Below are 17,500 nucleotides of genomic sequence, written 5' to 3' on the forward strand. Positions count from 1 at the left end.
GCCAAGGCAAGGATTTGGCCTATCCCCATCAAGCGTTGTGAAGTGGCATGTCGCGCTGGTTTCGAAGCTTCAGGCTGGAGAGTTCGAGGTGTGTGTGTGCGTGCGTATGTCGTCCGTGATAGTTTGGCTCGGCCGGCCTCGTTGCAGTGTCGGCGGAGGTGGGAAAGTTTTTTATAGTCTTCGACTGTACCTCATGACTGTGCCTCGTTTTCTCATCTTTCTTTACTTGTAATGTGAGACTGAATTTTAATGCATAGAAAGAGGAGGAGGAGAAGAAACTAAGGTGTCCTTTATTGTAGTTATGCGCGACTGTTTGTGTTAAATGATGCATAAAGAGGAAGAGAGGATGAAGATGATGATGATGATGATGAGGAGGAGGAGGAGGAGGATGTAGCTCATGAATTTTGCATTGTTTTGTCCTTGCTTGTTTGTAGTAAAGCGAGTTTGTTTGAGTTATAATGCTTATAAAGAGGAGGAGGAGGAGGAGGAGCAGGACCTATGCAGGGGTGCCGGGAGTGCTCGGTGCTCGCGGCAGTAGGGCAGGTAGGTCGGCTTGGAGGCGGTGCAGGTGAAGTACTTGGTGATCGTTTCTTCCACCTTTACCACGTGGGTGGACTTGAGGTGTTTAACTTTATACAGAAGCCCCCGCCCGTCACCGTCACCCCCTCTGTCACCCACGTCTGCCTTGTCTTCACTCTGGAGTATGGGAGATGGACGAGAAAAGAGAGAGAGAGAGAGAGAGAGAGAGAGAGAGAGAGAGAGAGAGAGAGAGAGAGAGAGAGAGAGAGAGAGAGAGAGAGAGAGAGAGAGAGAAATCAATTCCATTTGGACTGTTTTCAAAGACCATTTTTTTTACATTTAAATAATCTCCACTATCTCCTATGCTTTCACTAATCTTCCACGACTTACTTTATTATGTGGAACTGCTATGGAGGTGACTGTGGCAGCGGCGGGGACCAGGACAGGGGTGGAGAAGTTGGTGAGCGTTAAGACAAGAGTGGTGTTGAGTTTTTCAGCCAAAGCCAGTTGACTGATACACGCAACCAACAAAATCACTGGACCAGCCATCTAGAAAAGAAAAAAGCTTACTACTACTACTATTACTACTTCTACTACTACTACTACTACTAATACCTATGGTCATCTTGCCTCTACATTTAATTTCGTGACGTAGACTATTCCTATTTCCCACAACAGGATTCCACACTTTAATAAAATAGAATTTCTTACCTTCCTTCCTGCTGGTTAATGAAAAGCACAACTCTTCACTACCTTGACTTACATCCGTAGCTGCTTTCCGTCAGGTGAACAGGTGGCACTGCGGACAGGTAGTCGTGGTCGTGCTCAATTCGTCCGGGAAACTCGAGCTGTAGTTTACACTTCTAAGAGGAGGAGGAAGATGACACAGAGACGCAACAAACCCCTTCCTTTTATAGGTCCTACAAAACTCTCCTATACCGTTACTTTTCCTCCTTTTCCTCCTCCTCCTCCTCCTCCTCCTCCTCCTCCTCCTCCTCCTCCTCCTCCTCATGCATTTTTACCTCCAGTTTGAGATCATAACGATGAAGTATGACCAGGAAAATTCTCCGTGGAATTAGTTTATGATTGTGCATTGTTACCTGAGTGTGCATGTTATGGGAGCCACTGACTGACTGACTGGCTGACTCACTGACTCACTGACTCACTGACTGCCTGCCTATCTGACTGGCTAGCTGGATAGATGCCTTCTTGACTGGTTACCTGACCGACTGGCTGGTTGACTGAGTGACTGACTGACTGATTGGGTAACTGGATGGATGCTTTCTTGACTGGTTATCTGACTTAGACTGGCTGGTTAGCTGGTTGGCTGATGAGATGACTGACTGGCTGTGTGGCTAACTGGCTGTGTGGGTAACTGGCCGGGTTACTGATTAACTGGCTGACTCACTGACAGGCTGACTGGGCGACTGCCTTGCTTTACAATAATTGCACTGAAATTAGGTTACAATCCAATAAAGACCAACAGAAAGAAGAGAAGGAATTTCCTTGTACTTTGTAGCGACTGACAAATGTGTCACGGTGAAGGGAAGAGGAAAAGGAAATGAGATGAGGGAAGAAGAAAGAGGAGAAATAGATGAGAAGCACAGAGAGAGGAGAACAGATGATGGAGGGAAAGGAGAGAGGAGGAGAGGAAAAAAAAAATGGAAGGAGAGAGAGAGAGAATGTTTAAGGCATGGTTGAAGGGAGAAAAGAGAGGAAAGAAAAAGAAGAGAAATTCAAGCACAATGAAGAGAAGAGAGAAGAGATTGGAGAAGAGCTGCATGATGCTTTAGAATTTACTTAGAGAGAATAAAAAGAAAGGAAAGAAATGGGAGAAAGGAGAAGGGGAGAGAAAAAAAGGAAGCATGGGTAAGAACGAAAACATAGGGAAAAAGTGAGAAAGAAAAGAAAGAGGAAGGAAGAGAAAGGAAGGGACGAAAAAGAAAAGAAGGGAACGAATAGGGAAGAAAAGTGAAAAGAAAGAAAGTATATGAACGGGAAATATGTGAAAGAATATCATAAGAGAGGTAAGGAGAAGAATGAAATAGAAAAAATATGAGGGAGAAATGAAAGATAAATAAGATAAGAAAATAATAAATCAGAAATCGGATCAACCTTTCTTTAAGAACTTAAGACCTTTGATAGTAGTTAATTTCATGTCTGATAGGAATCGGAACACTTGCCAGCCCCACGTGCGTCACCTTTCAATTGCATGTGTGTGTGTGTGTGTGTGTGTGTGTGTGTGTGTGTGTGTGTGTGTGTGTGTGTGTGTGTGTGTGTGTGTGTGTGTTCCTCCACCTTTCCTTCTCCCAGTAAACCAAATGCTGGGAGCGTGGATGGTGATGGTGTGAACAAGTGTTACCGCTTTATCTCTGTCATTTTAAAAATTGATAGGTTTACCATTTTGACTGGTAATTTTGATAGCAACACTGTATAGTTGGTAAGGTTACTGGTTTATACATAATATGGCTCACTCCCTTGCTTGTGACGTCGCTGGGGAGCGGTATTGCCTGTGAAATATAACGGTCTGAATGCCAAGTCGCGTGGGGGAAATTATGTTGGAGTACACATGTAAATGATAATTTACAGCGTCTCGGCGTGCCTTGTATTGAATGAATAATTTTATTGGTTTGGAGACGTTAGGTGGACCAGAAGAAGCCAAACTTTCCTCTCTGAGTCTTTGGAAGTAGACTGTGTGGCGAAAATTTTCATCAAAGCCCAAAATGTGAGCTATATGCGAAACAAATTTTATACTTATATCAGTGTAAATACGATAGCTATTAGGAGAAACAATTGTGATATTTATCACAACTCTTTCAAAGTTTAGGTCGCTATAAATAATTTCTAAGTAAGGAAAATATTTCTTAAAAGATTCTGGCAGGGCTGCTTGGAGATCTCTCACCACCTTGTTTTTGATTGCTTCACTTTTTGATACTATATTGTTATCACCCGCGGCTCGCACAAAACTATCAACCCATGGCAGCGGCGGTGGCCAAGGCTACCAACAGTCCACACTACTAAAAGTGACTCCGCTGTGGCAAATGCCATACAGAGAACCCGCGGCGGCGGCAAAAGCGGGGGCGACGGCAGTATTCCACGGCGGAGGCGACGGCGGCGACGGCGGCGACGGTGACGACGGCAGCGATGGGGGCAGCTAAGGAGGCGGCGACGATGGCGGCGAGGCGACGGCCCGCAGCGAAGGCGGCGGCGGCGACATTTATTGTCACTCTAGTTATTCAGTTGCCAATCTGCTGTTTTGTGACAAGTTTGGTATATTCAGTAGGAAGATTCTGAGCTAGACAGATAATAGAGTTAAGTATTTAAGAAAAGCACCCCCACTTATCTCCAAGGAAGATGCAGCTGAGGCAGGGCCCAGTGGGACGCATCATGCAATTATTATCATGTCCACACAAACACCTGCATCTGTAGGCACATAATCTGACACATGAGGAAGTGGAGCTCCATTTTGAGGATGATGACTCTTTTGACAACGGCTCAGACTCAGAAATGGAGGATAATGTCTTATCTCTTAAGGAACCGAAATATCCTGTGTTTTGGTTGACACATGCACTCAACTTATTTTGACTGCCACATCCAGTCATGCATAATCCCTCTTCCTACGTTCGTCACACATTGATAAGTATAGAATAGAAACACAACAATCCATAACAAGAGACAAGTTCACAGCATCTATTCATGTCATTGCTTGTGAGACAGCCCTTTGATTAATTATCGCTTCGGCGGGCGTCTACTGTCTCCTTTCATTAAAAAGGAACTGATATTACATTTCGAGATTGAGGGGGAAAAAAAAAGCGAGATTAAAAATTATTTAGGTTAAGGAAATGAGTGTGAAGATTTCTAAACAATAGAGAACTGTGTTGTGAATGACAGACGGAAAGGAAGAAAAATGTGCAAACTATGAAAAAAAAAAATGTGTGAATTAAGAAATACTAAATAAAAATTAAGAAATGTGAATGGCTGATGGAAAACTAAACAAAATAAATAGAAGAAAACAAGGAAATAGGAACACACCATAATAGTTTTCCTACTGTTAAAAGGAGACGTAAAAAAAAAAAAAAATACAGAGGAAGATTAAGAGGAGAAAGAAGACGAGGAAGAAGTGGAAATAAAAAAAAAAGGACATGACAGAAATATTAAAACAAGTCGAGGCTCTATTAAAGAAAGAAAAAAGAAGAAAGAAGACGATCTAAAGCAGGTGTAAATTGTCTGTACTTCCCGTAACACCTCCTCCTTTTCTTTTTCCTCCTTCTCCTCTTCTAAATTCTCCATCCCTACATGCAAGTCTAATTGTAACGATATGGGAGGATGTGGTGGTGGAGAAGAACGAAAATAAGTGAAATCATGACCAGCAACAGACCTGTTTTCATTGGAGGAGGAGGAGGAGGAGGAGGACAAGGAAGAGGAGGGGTGGGAGTTGGAGGGGGCAGGACGAGGAGGAGGTAAACATTGCGAAGTAACGGAGGCAAATCCAGTTGCCAATTTATCATTTATCATTACACTGTACTACAGGAGATATAAAGGTGACTTCTACTGAACTAAAAACCTGAATGGACACTTGTATATCGGAGACCTCACTGTAGGCAAAGCTGCGTGTGAGTCGAGGTTAAAGTGGTGACAGTGGCGGCGTTGGTGGTGGTGCGCAGATACAAAAGGAAGCAGTGTGTGGAGGCGTGCCGCGAGGCGCAGTGTGAGGTGAGGGAAGAATGGGGAGGCCAGAGGTGCGCGAGCTGGACCACCGCTGTCTCACGTCACCGCTCGCCGCCAGGCACCAAGGTCTCCACTGCACTTATTCCCCAACCACCACCACATCGCCACAGTCACCGCCACGGGAATAAGGTGAGGTGCTTTGACACTAGCTGTTCTGTGCCTGTGTTGCTGTGCTGTACCTCACAGTAGACTCCCCTCCCAGGCACAACATCCTTTCACTGAGCCAGAGAGAGAGAGAGAGAGAGAGAGAGAGAGAGAGAGAGAGAGTGTGTGTGTGTGTGTGTGTGTTCACTGTATAAGAATGATGAGAGTGATGATTTCCTTTTTTTCCTCAATCCATTTTGTTTATTTATTTATTTTTTTTACTCTTCGTGCGTGCGTGTATTTTTTATATTTTATATTTTTGTAACTATTGTTTTGTGTCATCTTTCTTTAATTATTTACTTATTTATTCTGTGCTCGAAATGTGTTTAGTGGTATCAACACTCGCCTTACATAACGGAAACTCGAGTGAAGGTGGGAAATGTTTAGTTACCCTTAGAAAGAAAGCGAGCCGTAGTGTTTTGTTTTTTGTTTTTTTTATTCGACTTTCATTTCTTTCATTCGTACCTTAATTCCTTACGCCTTTCTTTTCTTTCTTTCGTTTTGATTGGTCATATTTTGCATTCTTGCTTTTCTTCTTTAGTTCATTTTTTTCTTTATATATATATATATATATATATATATATATATATATATATATATATATATATATATATATATATATATATATATATATATATATATATATATATATATATATATATATTTTTTTTTTTTTTTTTTTTTTTTTTTTTTTTTTTTCCTCTTTCTCGTACTTCACTTACGTACACTGAAAGACCACAGAGATAATTAGTCATATTTCCACGGTGTACTTTTCGTTAAACTATCATCAAAATTTTTTTTTTTTTTTATGTAGGAGGGACACTGGCCAAGGGCAACAAAAATCCAATAAAAAAATGGCCACTGAAATGCCAATCCCAGAAAAGGGTCCAAAGCGGTAGTCAAAAATTGAGGGATAAGTGTCTTGAAACCTCCCTCTTGAAGGAATTCAAGTCATAGGAAGGTGGAAATACAGAAGCAGGCAGGAAGTTCCATAGTTTACCAGAGAAAGGGATGAATAATTGAGAATACTGGTTAATTCTTGCGTTAGAAAGGTGGACAGAATAGGGGTGAGAGAAAGAAGAAAGTCTTGTGCAGCAAGGTCGCGGGAGGAGGGGAGGCATGCCGTTAGCAAGATCAGAAGAGCAGTTAGCATGAAAATAGCGGTAGAAGACAGCTAGAGATGCAACATTGCGGCGGTGAGAGAGAGGCTGAGGACAGTCGGTTAGAGGAGAGGAGTTGATGAGACGAAAAGATTTTGATTCCACCCTGTCTAGAAGAACAGTATGAGTGGAACCCCCCAGACATGTGAAGCATACTCCGTACATGGACGGATAAGGCCCTTGTACAGAGTTAGCAGCTGGGGGGGGGGGGTTCAGAAAAACTGGCGGAGACGTCTCAGAACACCTAACTTCATAGAACCTGTTTTAGCTAGAGATGAGATGTGAAGTTTCCAGTTCGGATTATAAGTATGGGACAGACCGAGGATGTTCACTGTAGAAGAGGGGGACAGTTGAGTGTCACTGAAGAAGAGGGGATAGTTGTCTGGAAGGTTGTGTCGAATTGATAGATGGAGGAATTGAGTTTTTGAGGCATTGAACAATACCAAGTTTGCTCTGCCCCAATCAGAAATTTTAGAGAGATCAGAAGTCAAGCGTTCTGTGGCTTTCCTGCGTGAAATGTTTACTTCCTGAAGGGTTGGACGTCTATGAAAAGACGTGGAAAAGTGCAGGGTGGTATCATCAGCGTAGGAGTGGATAGGACAAGAAGTTTGGTTTAGAAGATCATTAATGAATAATTAGAAGAGAGTGGGTGACAGGACAGAACCCTGAGGAACACCACTGTTAATAGATTTAGGAGAAGAACAGTGACCGTCTACCACAGCAGCAATAGAACGGTCAGAAAGGAAACTTAAGATGAAGTTGCAGAGAGAAGGATAGAAGCCGTAGGAGGGTAGTTTGGAAATCAAAGCTTTGTGCCAGACTCTATCAAAAGCTTTTGATATGTCCAAGGCAACAGCAAAAGTTTCATCAAAATCTCTAAAAGAGGATGACCAAGACTCAGTAAGGAAAGCCAGAAGATCACCAGTAGAGCAGCCTTGACGGAACCCATACTGGCGATCAGATAGAAGGTTGTGAGGTGATAGATGTTTAAGAATCTTCCTGTTGAGGATAGATTAAAAACTTTAGATAGGCAGGAAATTAAAGCAATAGGACGGTAGTTTGAGGGATTAGAACGGTCACCCTTTTTAGGAACACTCTGAATGTAGGCAAACTTCCAGCAAGAAGGAAAGGTAGATGTTGATAGACAGAGCTGAAAGAGTTTGACTAGGCAAGGTGTAAGCACGGAGGCACAGTTTCGGAGAACAATAGGAGGGACCCCATCAGGTCCATAAGCCTTCCGAGGGTTTAGGCCAGCAAGGGCATGGAAAACATCATTGCAAAGAATATTAATAAGTAGCATGAAGTAGTCAGAGGGTGGAGGAGAGGGAGGAACAAGCCCAGAATCATCCAAGGTAGAGTTTTAGCAAAGGTTTAACCGAAGAGTTCAGCTTTAGAAATAGAACGTCTCGAAACACGTATGTGCATAGAACATTTTCGATTTAAAGTAACCTCTACTTTCACCTCTGGCAGTATCCGCAGAAACTCGTGTTACATTCTGTATATATATATATATATATATATATATATATATATATATATATATATATATATATATATATATATATATATATATATATATATATATATATATATATATATATATAGATGATACTGATGATACGCTGATGATACTACCCTGCACTTTTCCACAACTTTTCGTAAACGTCCAACTCTTCAGGAAGTAAACAGTTCTTGCAGGGAAGCCACATAGCGCCTGACTTCGGATCTCTCTAAAATTTCCGATTGGAGCAGAGCAAACTTGGTATTGTTCAATGCCTCAAAAACTCAATTTCTTCATCTATCATCTAGACACAACCTTTCAGACAACTATCCCTTCTTCAATGACACATAACTGTTCCCCTCCTCTACACTGAACATCCTCGGTCTGTCCTTTACCTATTATCTAAACTAGAAATTTCACACCTCATCTCTAGCTAAGACGGCTTCTAAGAAGTTAGGCGTTCTGAGTCGTCTCCACCAGTTTCTCTCACCCCCACAGCTGCTTTATCCGTTCATGTATGGAGTATGCTTCACATGTATGGAGGGGTTCCATTCATACCGCTCTTTTTAGATAATATAAAATTTTTGTCTTATCAACTCCTCTCCTCTAACTGACTGTCTTCAGCCTCTCTCTCATCGCCGCAATGTTGCAGTTCTTGCTATCTTCCACCGCTATGTTCATGCTAGCTGCTCTTCTGATCTTGCTAACTGCATGCCTCTCCTCCTCCCGCGGCCTTGCTGCGTTAGACTTTCTTCTTTCTCTCACTCATATTCTGTCCACCTCTCTAACACAAGAGTTAATCATTACTCTAAGTCATTCATCCCTTTCTCTGGTAAATTCTGGAACTCCTTTCCTGCCTCTCTATTTCCTCCTTCCTATGACTTGAATTCTTTCAAGGCCGCTACCTCTCCTACATGAAAAGAGAGAAAAAAAAAAAAAACTTCAAACTTTGTTTTTACTATAGATTACTTTTCAATTGCTTATTTAAACCGATTTACGTATAAATATGAGGAATAAGCAAGAAAATGAATAATCCCTCCAAAAAAATAAAATAAATAAAGCACAAAAAACCCAGTGGATTGGGTTTAAAAATAAACAGGTTTTTTCCAATCGATTTGAACTATAAGGGAATTGAGAACCATTAGAATTTTTAGAACCACAAGGATCTTTTCTTTAATCATAGAGACTATACATTAAAGTTTGGTCATCTTCATTTAATCTCTAGAACTTGTGAACTCATTGCATCAGCACTAAATATCAGACAATTGTTATGCTATTTATCGTAAGCTTCTGTTTGTTTAAGGTATAACGTGAGTCTTACTTTCTTTGTTGTTTTTATGCTCCCATGACTGTGAAGGCTAGAAGCGTGCCTTCCCTGGAAAGAGAGAGAGAGAGAGAGAGAGAGAGAGAGAGAGAGAGAGAGAGAGAGAGAGAGAGAGAGAGAGAGTCTGTATGCATGCGTGCGTGTCATACAAAAACATAGCACGATTTTGATCAATTTTCTTATTATGAACATTGTTCTTTTCTTCACATGAGACAAAAGCTTTGATGAGACTTTGTATTCAACTTAATTTTAAACATTCTCATAAACTACTTACTGTTTTTACTATTCATTTGGCAATATTCTTTTGTCCTGCCTTGTTTGTATTTTTTTTCATTCTACGTGCTGTCGTCGTTATTGTTTACCTACTTATTTATTTATTTTTAATCTGTAATCTTATCTTTCAAATCTCCACTTATTGTTTTACTTTTTTCCCAGATGTCGAGATCAAGAACAGAAACACACACCCCACCACCATGTCCTCCTGGTCCTACTCCTACTATCACCACTACCACGACCGATACTCATGACGTGCCCACCGAAGAAAAGAAAACCTCGCTACTATACAGCACGGAGGAGTCGCCGCCTCTGGGACAATGCATACTCTTCGCCTTCCAGCATTACTTGGTGTTCATTGGAGGCACGATAGCCACGCCTCTTCTCGTCGTGTCCTTTATGTGTATGGAACCCAATGATCCTTATCGGGGGGACATTGTTTCCACCATCATCTTCGTGTCCGGCATCATCACCATCCTGCAAGTGACCTTCGGCATCAGGTGGGAGCTACAGTCAATTTTGGGATCATCTTCCGTTCCTGTTTCCTTGTTATCACTGTACCTCTTCTTCTTGCTTGGTTGTTGTCGTTTGATGTTGATGTTACCGTCTCTCTCTCTCTCTCTCTCTCTCTCTCTCTCTCTCTCTCTCTCTCCTCTCTCTCTCTCTCTCTCTCTCTCTCTCCTCTCTCTCTCTCTCTCTCTCTCTCTCTCTCTCTCTCTCTCTCTCTCTCTCTCTCTCTCTCTCTCTCTCTCTCTCTCTCTTTCTATCTATCTATCTGTCTATCTATTTATCTATCTCGCTCTCGCTCTCGCACACACGCACTAAAACAGAAGCTTGAAGAAACAAAACAAGAACTGATTTGTCCTCCTCCTCCTCCTCCTCCTCCTCCTCCTCCATCACGTATACCACTCTATCTTTTCACCAAAATACAACAAGTCATTTCCCACTCATCCATGCAAGGATCTCAATATTTCCCCACAATATCCTCATCCCCTTCATTTTTCATAACCTTTTGCAACCGGTCCAGCACCTTCCTCTTCTCCCCAGGCTGCCTATCATTCAGGGGGCTAACTTCGCCTACGTAGCCCCGGCCATCACTATCATTACCTATAGTTTCCCGGCCTGCGATTCACTGGACCTTTCAACCATGACGGCGGACGAGAAGCGAGAGCAGTGGCAGATAAGAATGAGGGAACTGCAGGGAGCCATTGTCGTGTCATCTGTCTTTCAGGTGCTGCTTGGCTTGTCAGGTGAGAGAGAGAGAGAGAGAGAGAGAGAGAGAGAGAGAGAGAGAGAGAGAGAGAGAGAGAGAGAGAGAGAGTATAAATTCACTTGTGTGTGTGTGTTTACATACGATGAGGGAAATATTAGTTGGAGAAAATGGTCAGTTATTGGACATCCTTCTCTTCCTCCTCCTCCTCCTTCTCCTTGCTTTCTGCTGTGCTGTCCTGCCTCTCTTCCTTATAGCTAGTTAGAAATGGTTATCAAACAGCCTTGATAGGACCAAAAGGTCTGTTGCTGTTTGGCTTTCCTCTGTATTCCTGTGTATTCCTCCTCCTCCTCCTCCTCCTCCTCCTCCTCCTCCTCCTCCTCCTCCTCCTTTTATCCTTATCTTTAACCCTATCTCCCTCCTGCAGGCGCCGTGGGAGTCTTGATGAGGTTCGTCACGCCCCTTACAGTCGTGCCCACAGTCACTACCCTTGGCCTCTCGCTCTTCTCCGTGGCCACCGCACAGGCGTCCTCCCACTGGGGCATCTCAGGGCTGTAGGTGGTATAGTAGTAGTAGTAGTAGTAGTAGTAGTAGTAGTATTGTTGTTGTTGTTGTTGTTGTTGTTGTAGTAGGCAGAATGATGATTGTGTGCGTGTGTGTGTTTATCCTACTTTCACCCAGTGCCTCTCTCTTAACTTTTCCTTTTTAACTCTTCTTAACTCCTAATTTCCTGCCACCTGCTCCATCCCTCCCGTCTTCCTCTTGCTTCTAGTCTTCTTCTATTACAAGAGTAAATTAATGATAGTAAGAGGAAACTCTATCATTATAAAAAAAAAATGGATGTCAAGATAACACTGTCGTGACCGAAATGTTGGACGGATTTGGTATTTATAAGCTACTGGAAACTCACAAACATTTTCAAATTTTGATTAATTATTACTATGTATTTATATTTCTTACAAGTCATCATGAAAGTTCTTACTTGCATTCATGTTATACCTAATTTTCTCTGTCTCTCTGTTCTTACAGGGTGTAACACGAGTTTCTGCGGAAATTGCCATACGTGAAAGTACAGATTATTCTAAGTAGAAAATGTTCTATGCACATAAGCATTTTGAGGCGTTGTGTAGCCGAGGCATGAAATTGAAGTGCGGCCTGACAACCGATACAACGGCCAGGCCAGGCAGGTGTCTGTGGCAGGGATCTGAAATTGTGAATAATTTAGTCATGATTTTTACAATTTTTGGAGCTTTACAGTATCCCATGACGAGACGAGTGACAACAACGGACTGATACCGATAAATATTACACGCACACAACGATACACGCACACAGCGGACTGATACCGATAAATATTACACATTGATAGCATGTATGTAATAAACGACAAATAAAAAAATAGGTATGCCTGTCCAGGCAGGGAGTGGGAAGCAGCGAGGCTAGCAGCAAATCAGCTAAATGTTATCCAGATCACATAGTCTCCCTCCGAGACAATGGCAATGAATGTTTTCACATTGTATTACATAACTTTAAGTAATGAGGAGTGTGTTACTACGTCCTGGTTAACCCGCCCAGGGTAACCACGGCTAAACAACGCCTCATGACGCATATGTGCATAGAACATTTTCGACTTAAGATAACCTGTACCTTCACCTCTGGCAATATCTGCAGAAGAACGTGTTACCTGCCGAAACGATAATTACTCCCAGTGAGGTTTGAAGCACTGGATCAGGGGGTGCTGTGAACTTATTATTAAACCCAGCTGTGACCTCACTGAACATTTCCCTTTGTGTCTCACAACACAAGGGGGCAGTCACAGCCTGCCCTCTAAAGACAACTCTATTCCTTCACACAAAACAACAAGCACCTAATTACACACACACACACACACACACACACACACACACACACACACATACATTTCACTCAAAATTCAAAACTATCATAGCGACTCCTACACTAACCTCGGAGTCCCCATCTGGGGAGAGGACCACAGATGTCTCCAGGTCAGACTGTTCTTCTGGTATCGATCCTAAGTGCCTTGACACCCCCCCTCAACTTTATCTTCATTAACTTCTGAAACATTCGCGGTCTTAATCTAATTTTCAATCTGTAGAACACCACCTCCCCTCTACTAAACCTCATCTTCTTTTCCTCACTGAAACTCAGGTGTCTGAGGCAACTGACAGTAGCTCCTTTTCTGTTCCCTCCTACTTTTTCTATCCTCATTTTCATTCCAAAGCTAGATGTTGCGTTCATGTGCGCAACGACTTAACCTGCTCTCGTGCCCACCCTCTTGAATCTTTCGAGTTTTCCACCATCTGGCTACGACTACAGAGTCACTATCAGACTAAATTTATCTGTGCTGTTTACCTCTCACCTAACTCCTCTTACTATAATGATTTTTTTGACTACTTAACTTCCAGAGTGGAGCACATTCTGACCCTCTTCCCTCTTGCAGAGATCTCCATTCTTGGAGACTTCAATGTTCACCACCAGCTTTGGCTTTCCTCTCCCTTCACTGACCATCCTACTGAACTAGCCTTTAACTTTGCTATCCTCCACGAATTAGAGCAGTTGGTGCAACACCCTACTCATATTTCTGTCCATCTTGGAGATATGCCCAACATTCTTGACCTTTTCCTAACTTCTAATCCTTTAGATTATGCTGTCACCCTTTCTTCTCTGTTGGCCTCTTTCGATCATAATCTCATATCTGTATCTTGTCGCTCCAATCCCTCCTCAGGATCCCCCTAAGCGGAGGTGCCTCTGGCGCTTTGCCTCTGCTAGTTGGTAGGACCTGAAGAGTTATTTTGCTGATTTTCCTTGGAATGACAATTGCTTCCGTGTCAGAGACCCGTCTTTGTGTGCTGAGCGCATAACAGAGGTGATAGTGTCTGGCATGGAGGCGTACATTCCTCACTCTTTTTCTCGACCTAAACCTTCTAAACCTTGGTTTAACACAGCTTGTTCTCGTACTATACATGATAGAGAGGTGGCCCACAAAAGGTATTTGATCCTTCCATCACCAAAATCTCATGCGCTTTATATTTCTGCCCGGAATCATGCTAAGTCTGTTCTCCAACTATCCAAAAACTCTTTCATTAATAGTAAGTGTCAAAATCTTTCAAGATCTAACTCCCCTCATGACTTCTGGCTTCTAGTCAAAAACATCTCCAATAATTTTGCTTCTTCTTTCCCTCCTTTATTTCATCCAGATGGCACCACTGCTATCACATCGATCTCTAAAGCAGAACTCTTCCCTCAGACCTTTACTAAAAACTCTACCTTGGACGATTCAGGACTTGTTCCTCCCAATATATATATATATATATATATATATATATATATATATATATATATATATATATATATATATATATATATATATATATATATATATATATATATATATACAGAATGTAACACGAGTTTCTGCGGATACTGCCAGAGCTGAAAGTAGAGGTTACTTTAAGTCGAAAATGTTCTCTGCACATACGTGTTTCGAGACGTTCTATTTCTAAAGCTGAACTCTTCGCTTAAACCTTTGCTAAAATTCTACCTAGAATGATTCTGGGCTTGTTCCCCCCTCTCCACCCTCTGACTACTTCATGCTACCTATTAAAATTTTTCGCATTCATGTTTTCCATGCCCTCGCTGGCCTAAACCCACGGAAGGCTTATGGACCTAATGGAGTTCTTTCTATTGTTCTCTGAAACTGCGCTTTCGTGCTTGCACCTTGCCTAGTCAAACTCTTTCAACTGTCAACATCTACCTTTCCTTCTTGTTGGAAGTTTGCCTACATTCAGCCTGTACCTGAAAAGGGTGACCATTCTAATCCCTCAAATTACCGTCTATTGCTTTAATTTCCTGCCTATCTAAAGTTTTTTTTGTAATCTGTCTTCAACAGGAAGATTCTTAAACATTTATCACTTTACAACCTTCTATCCGATCTCCAGTATGGGTTCCGTCAAGGCTGCTCTACTGGTGATCTGGCTTTCCTTACAGAGTCTTGGTCATCCTCTTTTAGAGATTTTGTGAAACTTTTGCTGTTGCCTTAGACATATCAAAAGCTTTTGATAGAATCTGGCACAAAGCTTTGACTTCCAAACTACCCCCCTACGGTTTCTATCCTTCTCTCTGTAACTTCATCTCAAGTTTCCTTTCTGATCGTTCTATTGCTGCTGTGGTAGACGGTCACTGTTCTTCTCCTAAATCTATTAACAGTGGTGTTCCTCAGGATTCTGTCCTGTCACTCATTCTCTTCCTATTATTCATCAATGATCTTCTAAACCAAACTTCTTGTCCTATCCACTCCTACGCTGATGATACCACCCTGCACTTTTCCACGTCTTTTCATAGACGTCCAACCCTTCAGAAAGTAAATTTATCGCAGGGAAGCCACAGAACGCCCGACTTCTGATCTCTCTAAAGTTTCCGAGTTGGGCAGAGCAAACTTTATATTTTCATTGCCTCAAAAGTTCAATTCCTCCATCTATTAACTTGACACAACCTTCCAGACAACCATCCCTCTTCTTCAGTGACACTCAACCGTTCCCCTTTTCTACACTGAACATATTCGGTATGCCCTTTCCTTATAATCTAAACTGGAAACTTCACATCTCATCTCTATCTAAAACAGGTTCTATGAAGTTAGGCGTTCTGAAACGCCTCCGCCAGTTTTTCTCACAACCCCCCCCCCCAGCTGCTAACTTTGTACATGGCCCTTATCCGTCCATGTATGGAGTATGCTGCAAATGTCTGGGGGTGCTCCACTCATACCGTTCTTCTAGACAGGGTGAAATCAAAAACTCTTCGTCTCATCAACTCCTTTCCTCTAATTGACTGTCTTCAGCCTCTCTCTCATCGCCGCAATGTTGCATGTCTTGGTATCTTATATCCGCTATTTTCATGCTAACTGCTCTATTGATCTTGCTAACTGCATGCCTCCCCTCCTCCCGCGGCCTCGTTGCACAAGACTTTCCTCTTTCTCTCACTCCTTTTCTGTCCACCTCACTAATGCAAGAATTAACCAGTATTCTCAGTCATTCATCCCTTTCTCTGGTAAGCTCTGGAACTCCCTGCCTGCTTCTGTATTTCCACTTTCCTATGACGAACTCCTTCAAGAGGGAGATTTCAATTGGCCGGTGTTCCTCCTACATATATATATAAAAAAAATGTTTGGGTCTGCCTGTTTCCCTCAGAAAATCATCTTTATTTTTATAACATTTAACATATCTACCATTCACGCTTATTATTCACTCATTCACTAGAACACTAGTTCACTAGAACGCAAGTCAGGGTATAGGGGCAGTTTGGAGGCAGAGCATATTATAGGCGTTTATATTTTTCTATAGGCTGCTTCTCTTGGCACTGGCGCCTCGCTTCTCCTGGCCTACTTTCCCTTTCTATCGCTTTCTTTGCCTTTCCTTCTACATCCCCGTTAATCCTCTTATGTCCCAGGCTGCCTTCGCCCAAGCGGTTTATGGCCTTCTTCCCGGTGTGTTCTGTGTGGGTCCTGCGTCCATGTTTGTTGTGTTTTCGGTTCCCGGTGGGATGACCACTTGTTTTCTCCCTACTTCATCCGTCATCTTCATTTCTTCTTTCTTCTTACTTATCGTATCTTCTTTCTTATTTTCTTCTTTTTTCTTTCTTCTTTTGTAGTATAATATATATTGTGGTGCGGTTTCACCACAGTAAAAAAAAAAAAAAAATTAAGCAAAAGCAACACAAAATTTCTGAAACTTTCTTCACTTTCCTCAAGAAGACGAAAAAATTAGACATCACACACGTCACCACCACATTGCCGTCACATCACGACCACATCTATACAACACCAACATCACATCCCCACCGCATCACCACCACACTCCCACATAACCCCACCCTTTCCTCCCGCAGTACCGTTGTGTTGCTAGTGTTCATATCCCAGTACCTGAAGAACGTGCAGGTACCATATCCATTCTACTCCAGAGGGCGAGGATTCCACGTGAACCGCGCCCCGATCTTCACCTACTTCCCCGTGAGTGGCTGGGAGACTTGGGAGGGAGGGGAGACGAGTGACGGAGGCAGGGAGAGGATGAAGGGAAGGAATGGGAAGTGTGAAAGAGATAGAAGGGAAGAAGAATGATGAAGGGGAAAGGATGGAAAGTTTGGAGGAGAAGGTAGAGGAGATGGCAAGTGTGAAAGGGAAGATGGAAGGGAAGGGGTGATGAAGGGAAAGATGGGAGGATTGGAGGGAAAGGTAGCAGAGAGATGAGAGTAATGGAGGAGGAGAGTGAAGGAGAAGAGTAATGAATGGAAGGATGGGAGGGGTGAGAGGAAAGGTAGAAAGGGGAAATTTTGGAGGGAGGGGGATTGAAGTGGAGGGATAATGAAGGGAAGAAGGGATGGGAAGGGCGGAAAGTAAGATGGAAAAGAAATTTCGGAAACAAGAAATGAAGGAAAAGAGAAGGGATGGGAGGAATGAAATAAAGGTGGAAATAGAGGAAGAAAAGAAAGGGAAAGAAGGAATGAGATGGATGAAGGGGAAAAAATGGCAAAGAAGAAAAAAATTATGGGATACGGGAATTGAAAAGGGAAGAATAAAGAGGAAGTAAAGGAACGAAAGAAAAAAAGACGTAAGTTATCATTATTTTCTT

At 42.4% G+C, this 17,500-nt stretch overlaps 2 protein-coding genes across 2 annotated transcripts in view; one reads left to right on the forward strand and one right to left on the reverse strand.

Annotated features, from left to right (window-relative positions):
- The window catches only part of LOC135113740 (uncharacterized), a 6,446-nt gene extending 1,002 nt beyond the window's left edge, over window positions 1-5,444 (reverse strand). The window contains exons 1-4 of the mRNA XM_064029293.1: window positions 5,116-5,444; window positions 1,283-1,382; window positions 910-1,068; window positions 497-696 (exon numbers count right to left, since the gene is read on the reverse strand). Coding sequence (XP_063885363.1) covers window positions 497-696; window positions 910-1,068 — 359 coding nt within the window. The 5' untranslated portion in view covers window positions 1,283-1,382; window positions 5,116-5,444. The remainder of the gene's footprint in view (window positions 1-496; window positions 697-909; window positions 1,069-1,282; window positions 1,383-5,115) is intronic.
- The window catches only part of LOC135113739 (solute carrier family 23 member 1-like), a 19,653-nt gene continuing 7,295 nt past the window's right edge, over window positions 5,143-17,500 (forward strand). The window contains exons 1-5 of the mRNA XM_064029292.1: window positions 5,143-5,376; window positions 9,812-10,149; window positions 10,697-10,899; window positions 11,287-11,413; window positions 16,761-16,881. Of these exons, the coding sequence (XP_063885362.1) occupies window positions 9,812-10,149; window positions 10,697-10,899; window positions 11,287-11,413; window positions 16,761-16,881 (789 nt within the window). The 5' untranslated portion in view covers window positions 5,143-5,376. The remainder of the gene's footprint in view (window positions 5,377-9,811; window positions 10,150-10,696; window positions 10,900-11,286; window positions 11,414-16,760; window positions 16,882-17,500) is intronic.

The sequence above is a fragment of the Scylla paramamosain genome, chromosome 26, assembly GCF_035594125.1.
Source record: "Scylla paramamosain isolate STU-SP2022 chromosome 26, ASM3559412v1, whole genome shotgun sequence".
NCBI classification, from domain to species: Eukaryota; Metazoa; Arthropoda; class Malacostraca; order Decapoda; family Portunidae; genus Scylla; species Scylla paramamosain.